The sequence below is a fragment of the Amblyomma mixtum genome, chromosome 9 (genome assembly GCF_055824585.1).
Source record: "Amblyomma mixtum isolate Tamu chromosome 9, ASM5582458v1, whole genome shotgun sequence".
Taxonomy (NCBI): domain Eukaryota; kingdom Metazoa; phylum Arthropoda; class Arachnida; order Ixodida; family Ixodidae; genus Amblyomma; species Amblyomma mixtum.
Window position 1 is genome coordinate 48,274,572 of NC_143020.1, and position 12,431 is coordinate 48,287,002.

The window sequence follows — 12,431 nt, forward strand, 5'->3', positions numbered from 1 at the left end:
TAAAGTAACGCTCTGTGGGGTCCGTATCCCGTATGCAATTTTTGTAGATTCGATAGGCTAGGAAGCCAGTGCAGCGTTGTTCGACGTTCCGACAGGCCCCTCGCGAGTCGGTGATAATGTATTTTGAATCGGAATGTGAGGCCGCGAGAGCAATGGCGACTTCTGCTTGTGTTGCACTACCGGCTCTGAAGGTGAGGCCGTTAACTGCGTTGCTGTTGTGAACTACCGCGACCGTGTACCATCCCCCGTGGTGAGGGCCGGAGGCGTCCATGTAGTATACGCCTGTTTTGTTGCCAAAATGTCGGGCTAGCGCTTCCGCTCGTGCAAGGTGCCGACCGTTATGGTCTTCGTGTGACATGTTAGCTGGAAGAGGTCGCAGATGGAGGGTGCGTCTCCACAGACCTGGAATGCGAAACCTGTCTTCTATCAGAGTGGTGTGTTGGATATGGAGTTGAGCAAGAAGGTGGCGACTCGACTCCGTTTGAGACAAGTGCGGGTACTGGTTTGTAAGTTGAGCCTCCAGGAGCTCCCGGAAAGTATTCGCCATCCCAATGGCCATAAGCAGGCAGTTTGAAGTAGTGACGGGGAGGTCCAGGGCACGCATAATAAATTTGTGAAGGGCATCCTTCTCTTGTTTCCTTAGGTGGAAACGAAGCGTCACGAAGGCGTTTGCCAGCCTCAAGGCATCCTTACTTCGTAACCCCCGCGTTTGTTGGATACTCGGCGTACCAAGCGGCCCACCTGGTCCCCCATCTTACGGCGTTTGGCCAATGTAGTGTCTGGCCGGCTGTGTTTGTTGATATAGAGTCCGAGTACCTGTACCCCGTCAGTGTCGGGTATGGTACCACTGTCAAGAGAAAGAGAGATTTCAGTTGTGAACTTTGGCGAGGGGCAGAGGTGCACAAATTCCGGTTCTGAGGGGAACATTGAAGGCCTCAGCGGCGGTCTATATACAACGTGCACTGACATCTCATGGCACACAGCCGTCTTTTGCGTTACGATGGAGGCGGTCCGCAAAAGGGGCCCGTTTGCGCGAAAGGCGCAAAAGAAGCCAGGCCTTGGCGTCACAATTTAAAATAACACGGAGTTCCAGCAGGACCCCGCGTCTTGTCCTCTCGTACACGAACCATACACAGCCAACTCACTGGATCTCGACCTCCAGCTCGAGTATTCCTATGTAATGTTGACTATATTACCACTCCGCCACAGGAACCTGCCGTTACATATACTCAATGTGTACTGCTCTCCCAAACTCAAGGGAGTGACTTTTGCGGACCTCTTTAACCACGCGCTAAGAGTAGCAGGTCGCGGTCCCCTGCTGATTGTGGGCGACTTTAACGCTCCCAGTCAGCTGCGGGGGTATCGCAAGGAGGAGTCGTACGGATGTAAGCTTGCGTCGACGCTGGGCCTCACCCTCCACACGGACCTCGTCCAACCAACCCGGCTAGGAAACTTCGTGACACGGGATACGTGTCCGGACTTAACCTTCACTCGCAACATTCGACACGCAGACTGGCTCAACACCGAGGAGACCCTCGCTAGCGACAACTGCATCCTTAACACTTCACTATGAACGCGCCCATTCAAGCGTCTCACAACGCAAGCCCGTATCCCAGAATGGACTAAATTCAGGCAAAAGTTTGACTCGATAGCACACCTATATCCGAGCAAGGCACCCAGCATCGTCCCAACAGCTGCTGACACACCTCATCTCGCACCAAACTCAGATTCAGCTCTTAGAGGCGGTCACGGACGTGTATAACTACCTTCTTCACCTCTGTGAAGCCTTTCGCAGCCTCGTCCGCCTGTTGGCGACACCATAAACACAATAGAGAGCTTAAAGCTAGAATTACCGAGCTTACCCATGAAGCGGCAGAGTACGCGACCAAACTCGCCGACTCCAACTGGGTGGATAGATGCAACACGGCCGCGCGACAAATGTCCAGCCGCAACACATGGCGTCTCTTTCGAGCCCTAATCGACGCAACCCAAACATGAGCCGAAACACACAAATATTTGCAGCGAGCCATGCACGCTTTCAGTGGCCTGAGAAACAGGGATACAGTCTGAAGGATCAGGGCAGTATGGAAGCATGGTGTCAAATGTCGACAACGGCTCGCGTTCATACATGACGAAGAAAGGCGAAAATCTAGTTGCGTTCTGCGTGGACCTGTTGTAGGCGAAAATCAGGGACGGAAAAACACTAAACTTCTTATGTGGTCATGCGCAATACGCACAGAGATCATGTCTTCTAGCGTGCACTGAGCGAGACCATTATTTTGCAGGTGGTAGGCAATGGTGGCGAGGTGTACGATTCTACATCACCGGAAGAGCGCTTCAAAAGCTTCTTACAAGAGCGGTCACCATAGCTCGCTTAAATTTCTCGTGGTGCGCCATGGCGTCAGACGAGATGATGCAAAATGACAGATCCCACTTCACGGACCGCGGCTTCGGCATAGCCCGTTAGGTGGTCGACTGCCTCAATAATTCGCGACTGCTGGCGGTGGTGTAGGGAAGGTGCCGATACAAGTCAATGCCAACAAGGTCAAACGGTCTCGCCGGACAGGGCATTGGCTGCAATGGCGAATGATACTGGCGCGGAAGAGACGCAGTGTTGGCAGGCGGTACAGGAGCGCACGCACTTCTTTATTTACTAAAGTGTTAGGGCCACGTCATTAGAAGTGGAGCCGGGGCCATTCGTACGTTTTGAAAACACCGTCACGTGCGCATTGAGGGCTGACATGGTAAAAGGGACAGATTTCAGATATCAAGGAGCGTGAGGCAACCAGAAACTATTTTCAGTCATCGGAAAAGCTACTGCGGCAGCATAAAAGTTAATCCCGCATGTCCAAACGGGACGCTTATCGACGGAGTGCGCGCTAAGCTTAATTCTTCGAAAGCAGGCAGAAAAGCCTTGATGGAGACTATCCATGATTCTTTCCGCTGCTTCGAGATCATGTTCCTGACGGAATGAGTTGAAACAATGGCTTCCGGTGGGGAACGAGTCGAGGAAGGGCTCCAGGTGGCAAGTAAGAGTGAAACAGAGAGCCGGCGTCAGCATGTTTACGACTGAATCTGTTTCAGAGAAGGTTGTCAAAAGCTGCTCCTCCCAGCGGTCACGAAATACAGACGGTAGCACCGATTACTCCTTCAGTGACGTTAATAGCGTCTCGTGTACGAGTGATCTCCATGACAACGGATGACCGAAACATGCGGGCACGAAGGGTGTTCGCATGGCATCTGCTTCACGCGCGGACTGGTCCAAAATCGGTCCCGCTAAGAGAGGTGGGCGCATATATCGTTCTGCCTGCTTTGCGCGCGGCCGCGCGCCGCGCTTTACCTGGGTTTTCGTACACGCATTCTTTGCTGTTGTGGCATGTTAAAATTGGGTTGCTCTGCTGGTAAACAATGGTAACCGCAGCTCTGGACCAATGTACGAAGAACAGCGAACACGCTTTCGATGTTTTTATTGACACTCCTTCTGGTTACTTTCTGTCCGAGGAGATACACTATGTACTATATGTCTACATTATAGCATTCCGTCCAATACAGATAATGTGTGTCGATGCACCAGAGGTGTTAAGCTTATCTCGAAAGGCGCATCTGAAATCTTCAGTACATCATTTCGCTCATAATTCATTCAATAGATGTGCGATCTTTACTGTATCATGTTCACGCAAAACAGAATGAGCAGTATTTGCACATTGAGTGCGCGCGACTTAATGCATGTACGGTGTACCTTACAATCGTAGATATTTGCAAAAAATGTTTAGTATTTATGAAACGCGTGAAAACAAAACACTATCACGCAATGGCCTGCAATGTCCATGCTGATATATACGACACCAATAAAATTCAGTTAACATACAGATGCATAATTGGTTTCCACAACGTGCCGACTCTTTGCGGACCAAACAGGATGATTGCTTCGTGAACACCAGTGACTAAATCATTGTTCATGATTTACAGTGCCGAAATGAGCGGTGGCTCCCTAGAAAGCGAGCGCAGGTAGAGGTTGCCGTCTTATACATGCGGGTCTTGCTGCACTCTTTGCAGTTTCCAAGGTCACGAGCACAAAAGCAAACACACCACAGTTTCCGCAGTAACACATGAAGGAACATGACGCCAAAGAGTCTCTAACCGGAGCGGCAAAGCAGGCGACAGCGCACTAGATAACGCGACTGACAAAGTTCGCGAAACACGCAAAGGATGAGCGGCGGTTGCAACGGCCACGCGTATCACAAATTCAAAATAGATAGAGAGTGAGAGAGAAGGCGAGATACCTTTTCTCCTTTCAAAGCCTTCTTGCAGTTAGATCTTTTCTTTACTGCTGACGCTAGCCCTAATTCCTTGTTCAGTTATGTTCACAACGGACGGTGAACGGAGTTACGGCTTCAGCGGAGGTTCCTTCAATTAGGTATGACGGAAGTGGCTCGCGCTTTCCTCCCCCTGATACTATCTCCTTGAAGATATGATTTTCTTGCTTGGTCCTGACCAATTCGGCTTCTTGCTTTCGATTTCACTTTCAAAACAAGGCTCTTTTGACCGACATCTTTGTTTCTTTTCAAACTACAGCCAAGCACTGCTGTTCGCCTATAAAGTGAACATGACTGCTTGCCGCTGAGGTATAAAGTACTTAGCAAAATAATGGCCGTGCTTTCTAACACAATAAGCTGACGGTGTAAAGGCAGCGCATTTCTTTGTTCGTTGCCTTATACGTAAGCACAAAGGCGCAAAAACTACCCGCAAACATTTTGACATCCTTCGCAGCTGTCAAAGCCGCCCTATTGTCCCGGAAGATATATTTATGACAAGCTCATAATTCATCCCTTGATGAACTTTAGAGGGTTGTTTTTTTCAGCTTCAAGGAATAATGGCTGAATTTTGCTCTTACAGCTCAGGAAATTAATTCCTTTTTGGGGGAGGAATTAGCAAAGGCACAATCCAAAGTTAGCAAACTTGAGCGTTTTGGTGCAAGTGATGTAAACTTTAATGCCTCAGGTCTCATTATCCAAAGGATTTCAAAAGTGAGGTCAAATGAGATATTATTGCAGTTTTTTATGCGCTAAATCTCATAAAATTCTCAGGGCAAAGCAAGAGGCTAACAAGAAAAGACATAATATATAGTCTCTAACAAGGAACAAAGTTAGCAGGAACCAATTAATGCAACATGAAAAAATATGAATTTATATAAGAACATCAAGCAAGGCTATATAAAACGATAGATAAAGAGTCAACACTTGTTACTAAGCATATGAAAACTGTCCACTCAAGGTGGTGGTGGTGAAAACATTTGCTAGGAAGGTACAGGAGGTATGTTTGGATCAGCCCGTAAGGAAGCGATCTTTACAAGAAGTAGGTGGAGGTCCCTAGCTATTCCCCCCATCCCCAACCCAACCCGGGAGGACTGGGAGGCGACCCTGCTCGGCTGCCACGACTCACAGGCACAACAAGCCTTAGTCGGGCGCGCCCGGGAGGCGGCCACCGCTCAAGGTAGTAATCAACGCTTTTATCCGGTCGTCCGTTTTATCTACTTAATTTAGCATTCATATACTCCGTCACATCTTCGTCGCGTTGCCTTTGCTGACTTTGCTCGAACTCAGTTGCTAGTTTGAGCCTCATCTCTTATTTGTCGTCTTTGGTAAACCCCAGCTTAGTGCAGATTTTGAAAATTTAAAAGTCGACTGATATCTCTAACTGATAACAAGTTGTCTGATACATTCAAACTAATTGTGTTTTAGATATCTAATGGTACTAACTACATGCTTATTGGAAGTTCTAAATATTAGCTGCATTTTAGCAATGCAGCTAAACACACGCGTATATCGCTTATTCCTTTCTTTGCAGGAAGCAGACCTGAGCTTCTGCGTCGAATTCGAGTGTAAGCGTTGAGCATCGCCTCCTTTGGCTTATAGGTCAATATTAAAGATACAACACGAAAACTTCTGACAATGAAATCTCCTAACTTCATGCCTCAAGGAACTTCTAACCCCATGATCGTTAGAGCTTCAGGTACGTTCATACAATTTGGATTCGATGTGTGGTCAACGGGAGCTGCAGGAGATATTTTTTGCATTTTCCTGGAGTTTCTATTGAACAGTGCCTGCAAACATGAATGCAAGCTATTGCGCGCAATAAGCATTTGATATCAGTTATAAAAACTGCGTTCGAGGACAGTATGACTAAGTGCTTGTTAAAAATAATCATGAAGTTTGCCACTTCTTGCCATTATCGGATTAAGGTAATAAAATTTCAAAATAGGTTACGAAACGAATTGGTCAGTTGTGGGGTTTAATATCCCGAAGTGCCATAAGGGGTATAAAAGGTGCCATACGAGAGGGTTGCAGATTAATTTAGACCACCTTGATGTCTTTAACGTGTGCTGAAGTTGCACAGCACATGGACGTGACTGTGTTTCGCTTTTATTGAAATACTAAAATAAAGATTTTCATATTTGTAACTCGATCCCTACTGGCACCGTACTTATTGATTAGGTCGTCTGTGTTTGTCTAAGATTTTCATGGGTAGGAAAAAACATCGAAGAGACAGGCGTACATCGCATTCTGTGTGTAAAAAGCTATTTGAATTTCTGCACCGCAGTGCGACAAGAATTATGGCTACGGACAGCATCACGGCGCCGTCTGATGGTGGCGGCAGTGTTGCTGTGCCACGCTGCAGCGCTGCTCTCTCTAATGTATGGATACGACCGCATGAGGTGGCCAGCAGTGTCTACACGCCTGGTGACATGGACGGCATCCATCACTTCGAGGGAATCATGGCCGAAGAACGCAGTACCGGACCTGAACTGTACGTGTGGTACTTCATAACCAGATTAAGAAACGTATTTAGCAGATAATTTTTAATACCTGAAAGAAACGTCCTTATTTTAATCGAAATGTCAATCGGTCGTAGCACAAATAGCACTCCTTCACTTGCTCTGGGTTCATTAATAACTGGTGCAAATATAGCAGCAGGAGCATGACATATACAGGTCAGAGTTTTCCCACTGTAAACGTCGTGTAAACGCAGTTTTCCACTGAAGATGCTACTGGGCCTCAAACACAGTGCACATTGTGCAATGCACCTTACATGATTAATTTTCTGGTAAGTCATACGCCCACAGTTCGGTCGATGTCACTTTTAAGCAGCCGAGGTAACACAACAATGATTTTGGTCACATCGGTGCAAATATGGCTTAAGGCTCTACCGTACATTGTTTCATTTCTGGACACCACGTGAGAGTTGTGCAGTTCTCTTTTTGCAGCAAACTTAGTGGAGGAACTGGTTTTCCTGGAGAAAAAGCCTATTGTGTGGCATCTGACAAACAATGAAACTGGGCTGCATGAATGCTGCACGCACGCAAAGCTTAACAACTCCGTCTTACAGTGAAGGTGACAGGTAAAACAATAACAAGCATATAGAAAGGTAATTCCTGATGAACCATAGAAAGTCTTTTCAGTGTCTTTAAACTGCCAACTGAAGTTTTGATTGCGTATTCCTGAGCAGGGAAAACACCCAACGGCAACGTCTCCACTTACTGCGCTGGCTTTTCTCACAGTAATGGGCTGCCTTGGGCCGAACAGGCGAGCACGATAAGCTTTAAATTCACTTGCACGTTACCTTCATGCATTCTTCATGCAGTGAACTTCGTCAGCCCATTTGACGGACTATGCACTCCATCATTCCATAGGTTACATCAATACTCGCCATTGCATCCTTAGTACCCATTTCATGGCCGCATTTTATCTTCGTTTTTTCTTTACCTCTTCCACTCTGCTCTCCTTCTGTCTTTATCTCCCAAATTCCCCTCCCTACGCAGAGTAGCATGCCAGCGATTTTTAAACGCCGGCTAAATTCTCTGCTCTTCATTAAAGAGTCTCTCTCTCTCTCTCTCTCTCTCCCTCTCTCACGCAAGTGTCATCTTGCGTGAATTAACTCTTTAGAGTTTGTTGCACTTTTTAAGACGTTCTCCGGATTGCAAGCATTGATTCAGTATGCAGCGCTGTTTAGGGCGTCTGTCATCGTCAAAGGATGCAAAATGAGGACGCTTGCATAATTACTACGCCCTTTAATTTTTGTTACATTAGTGATCTATTCTGCGAACGCAACTGACATCCAATGCAAAACGCATTTCGGTATTGCTTTCTTAATTTTGTTCGCGTTCGTTGGGACTAATCTATTCAATCCTATTCAAGATAAGCCACTGCCAAATCCAGGTTATAATCGGTGACATCATATCGCTCACTTTACGCAAGAAATATAAAAATGCAGCCATTTTTTTCTTACTGGTGACGTTTGAAATTATTTTAACATATTCGTCGCCCAAAGCATCTTTACGTACTTTTAAAAAGTTTATCGGGATATCTTCCAAGCACAGAGGGGTAGCTATATATATTCGCGAAAGTTTACAAATATTTCTGATTTTGCTTCGCGCAGGGACCTCTTGCCCCAGCGAAAACGAGTTTCGGGCACAGCACCACTTCGACCAATGGGACAAGAAGCTGGCGCAGCAACTGCGCACTTCGGCTACAGTGACTCCAAAGACGGAAAATGAATCCTGGCACGCCGTCACCCCTGACATCCACGTCTTCTCCGCCTTTCTTGTCACCACCCAAGACTACGCGATTCATGTCATCAGCCTCGTACGAGACCGGCTGAATGTAAACATCTCTTCCAACCAGTACCCACCGCTAGTATGTCTTGTTCGCTCCTCCACAGGAACAAGACAGTACTTAGCACGCATTCAAAAAGTCTGGACCTGGCTTAATCCCACCTACAAGAACGCCTTCATTCTGTGCCCCCCACCAGATGAAAGAATCTTGTCTGGTGGAGACGTCCAGATAGCTGTTACGGTTCGAGAGGCAGTGAACAGTACGCTGAAGTGGCTTGAGCTGCACATTCCATCGGAGAAATCGGACGAGAAGTGTTGCGCTGTCTGTGTTCGGCCGGTATTTGGGTCTTTCGTCAGCCTCTCGAAGCTGGCGGAATTTGTCGCACACTACAGGCTCGTCGGTATACAACGGTTTTACTTTTACGACTTGGAAATGACCCCCGACATGAAGATCCTCCTCGGTAGACTACAAGCTGCTGGAATCGCCATAACCTTGGTTCCATTCAAGCTGCTCGTTAATACTTCAGAGGTCCATGCAGAAGGTCAGATGCCGGGACTGTACGACTGCATCTTTAGATCCATGTCTCGGAGTGAATACTTCATTCACGTAGACTTCGACGAATTGATCATGCCTGTAGGCAATTCTAGTATCTCGGCCGTGGTTCGAGAGGTGGAAAACCGAGAAGGCAAGGCTGCTATCGGAAGCATCGTGATTAAAAGCAGGTACTACTGCGCCGAGTACCCTATCGATTCATCTCATTGGAGCGACAGTGACGTACCTCTCCAGACAAGGACATTCACATACCGTTCCAGGGACTTAGACAAGGAAGGTTTCACGAAGTACATAGGCCGCTCCAGAGCAGTTTGCAACGCTGCAGTTCACACCGTCTTGAAACACTGCGGCATAGCAAGAGAGATAAGGTTAGAAGCTTCTATGGCTGTGATCAACCATTACAGACGCTGCTGTGGCTTCACGGAGGAAAGTCCGGTGGTCTATTTGAAGATCCCCCTCTGGAACGCCAGTTATGTTACTGCTCATTACCCCCAAAAAGAATATTTAGCAGGCATAAAAACTGATCTAGCGATACGGACGCTATTAAGTTTGCTGCCCGGTGGCTAAGACTGGGAGAAAAGCTAAGCTCACTACTACCACATTACCGTTGACTCTTGCCTGCGTACACGCGCTTTCAATAAATCATATGAAAATAAAATATGCCCGATACTTTAAACGTTTTCTTCATTTTATTTCTTGTCTTCATCAGTGAAGTAATAGTACTGTAATGATTGTGTAATCGGGGAAGAGCCAAATAGGTTCTTTGACATTATTACAACTTCTGCCCACAGCGATTTTTGACATTAGGAAATAAAAACATTCCACTACACAGGGATACTATTTTCATTTACAATGCACCGCTTTTGCACAATTAGCTTGCATGCCCAAGCCCCGCCCAGGTAATAGAACAGCAGCCAAGTTGGTTGTAAGGTAAGCAGGCAATCTTTCAACGACTTTTCATTAAGCTTTTACAAGAAGTATTGTAAGCACAACATGCGACCTTCGTCTTCATCTGTACATATCCATCATCATCGCTCAAAGCACAACATGCGACCTTCGTCTTCATCTGTACATATCCATCATCATCGATCATCTTCTTCTTCGGAGTGATCGCGGCAAGTCCTTCCTCTCCAGCATCCTTGCCGAAGTTCTTCACGCCTCCAGAACCGTGCACAAAACCTCTTCAGCTTATCACCCTCAGACCAATGGGCTCACAGAGCGCTTTCATCGCACGCTGTTCGATATGCTAGCCACCTATATCCAGCCCGACCACACCAACTGGGACACCATGCTTCCCTTCGTTACCTTTGCATACAATAGTGCCGTGCAAAGAACCACCAACTTCTCCCCCTTCTTCCTTGTGTATGGACGTCAACCTACCTTCACCCTCGAAGCGTCTTTCTTCTCCGCCCCCTCAACCTCTTCCAGACTCTCTCACGAACAGTTTACTTCTCGTCTTACCTACTGCCGTGCCATTGCCCGCCTGAATACTGACGCCTCCCAAGCCTCCCGGAAAAACACCTATGATCTCTCCCACCGTGCCATATTTTTTCACCCTGGTGATGAGGTACTGCTGTGGACTCCAGTGCGTACCCCGGGATTGTGTGAAAAATTTTTGAGCCGTTATATTGGTCCGTATACTGTACTCGAACAAACGTCCCCAGTGAACTATCGCGTTGCCCCTGTTCATCCTGTTAATGATCGTCGTTGCCGAGGTGCCGAGATTGTTCATGTTTCCCGCCTCAAACCCTTTGCCCGTCGCCCTACTGTGCTCTAATCTGCGCCCGGGCCGGTCGCTTTCGTACGCGAGGGGAGAAAGTGTAAGCACAACATGCGACCTTCGTCTTCATCTGTACATATCCATCATCATCGATCATCTTCTTCTTCGGAGGGTTGGTCGCCATACTTGCGGGTGCCATTAAAAGCTCGCTCCATCCTGCGCTTTGTCTCCTGTCTCACAGTATTTAGAAGGCGATCCATGATGAATGCTAAATCACTACGCTAGAAGACTACGCGATCCATGATGAATAGCACCTTAGTAAATTCTGGTTTGTTCATGACTTTGTTCTCATAACCAACACACTGGATAAATATTCAGTCAATCAATATTTTCAATGCCCAGCAACAACCCTAAGGTCTTGGTGCTGGTACACCATACACCCACACAAAAGCGTACATTAATTTCCCCACAATGAAAAATAATCAAGTGAAGTAATGTAGCAATCAATACGATAGAAAAACAAAGGCTTATCAACTAGGCCTCTGTTTTAGAGAAAGGCTTGACAGCAAACACAAAGCATTGCAGAAAAACGAAAGCATGAAAACAGCGAGAACAAGGGGAAATGAAAACGGCTTGAACCGGCAACAGACATAAATAACAAACAGAAAAAAAAAACGAACAAAGAGAATGAAAACAAAGGACGGCCTTTCACAGCAAAATACAGCACACGGCAAATTACAGTAAACAATAAACGGATCTAAATATGAACGAATATGAAACCTCTAAAATGAAAGCTACAAATACAATGAAACACAACAAATAAATATATTTAGCGAAAGCGTTGCAGACAGTCAGACACGAGTACATGGTTTTAAAGTAAAAACATAATGAAAACAAGCAGAAACGACGAAACAATTGAGGGAAAAAATTAAACAAAAATACCGGTGGAAGTGCACAGGTGAAGTACACACAAAATGTTTGCGAGGGAAAGTTATATGTGAAAAAAGGACTGCTCCAAGAGGAACGCTATGGACATCAAATATAAACGAGCAGAGAGAGTTCTCGAATGCATCAAGGTGAGAAAAAAGACAAACTTTTGTAATGTGTCCAGAGGGAGTGTAGAAACGCAGAAACTTGGAATGGTCTCAATCTAGGAGCAAAGGGCATAGTATGTGACCATTAACAAGATTATACAAGAAAATTACGTCTGCACTCACACGCGTCAGTTAAGAGAAGGGAGTTGCGATGACTTACTACGTCTGGAACGTGAACTGGAAGTTGTGCACGAAAACCGATTTTGAAATGTGCGTGAAAACTTTACTTGAACTCCGCAGATTTTGTCACAGTTCGACTTAAAAGTGTCATTCCAAAAAACAGACGCATAGTCCATAAGCGGCAAGTTCATGCACTCTCGCAAGCGATTGTCATGTCTTTTACTATGTTATTGTTGTCTGCATTGCATGTTTTCTGTCGCACCTCTCACTAGCCTTTGGCTGTTGGTCCGGAAAGTCTTTTGTAATTTGAAATGCTACAATGAGAACAAAACA

The 12,431-nt window shown here is 46.3% G+C and overlaps 1 protein-coding gene across 1 annotated transcript; it reads left to right on the forward strand.

Annotated features, from left to right (window-relative positions):
* Positions 1 to 2,983: 2,983 nt before the first annotated feature.
* LOC149328923 (uncharacterized) lies at positions 2,984 to 9,731 on the forward strand. The gene is made up of 4 exons (XM_089559143.1): positions 2,984 to 3,025; positions 5,916 to 6,012; positions 6,601 to 6,807; positions 8,437 to 9,731. Exons 1-4 carry the CDS (start codon positions 2,984 to 2,986, stop codon positions 9,729 to 9,731), a joined length of 1,641 nt encoding a protein of 546 aa, XP_089415269.1.
* Positions 9,732 to 12,431: the final 2,700 nt, after the last annotated feature.

Coding starts and splice junctions, on each gene's coding strand:
- LOC149328923 (XM_089559143.1), top strand. CDS start 2,984: ATGGCTTCCGGTGGGGAACGAGTCGAGGAAGGGCTCCAGGTG. Junction 3,026..5,915: donor TCGAGGAAGGGCTCCAGGTG/GCAAGTAAGAGT, acceptor TTTGGCTTATAG/GTCAATATTAAAGATACAAC. Junction 6,013..6,600: donor CATGATCGTTAGAGCTTCAG/GTACGTTCATAC, acceptor TCTGCACCGCAG/TGCGACAAGAATTATGGCTA.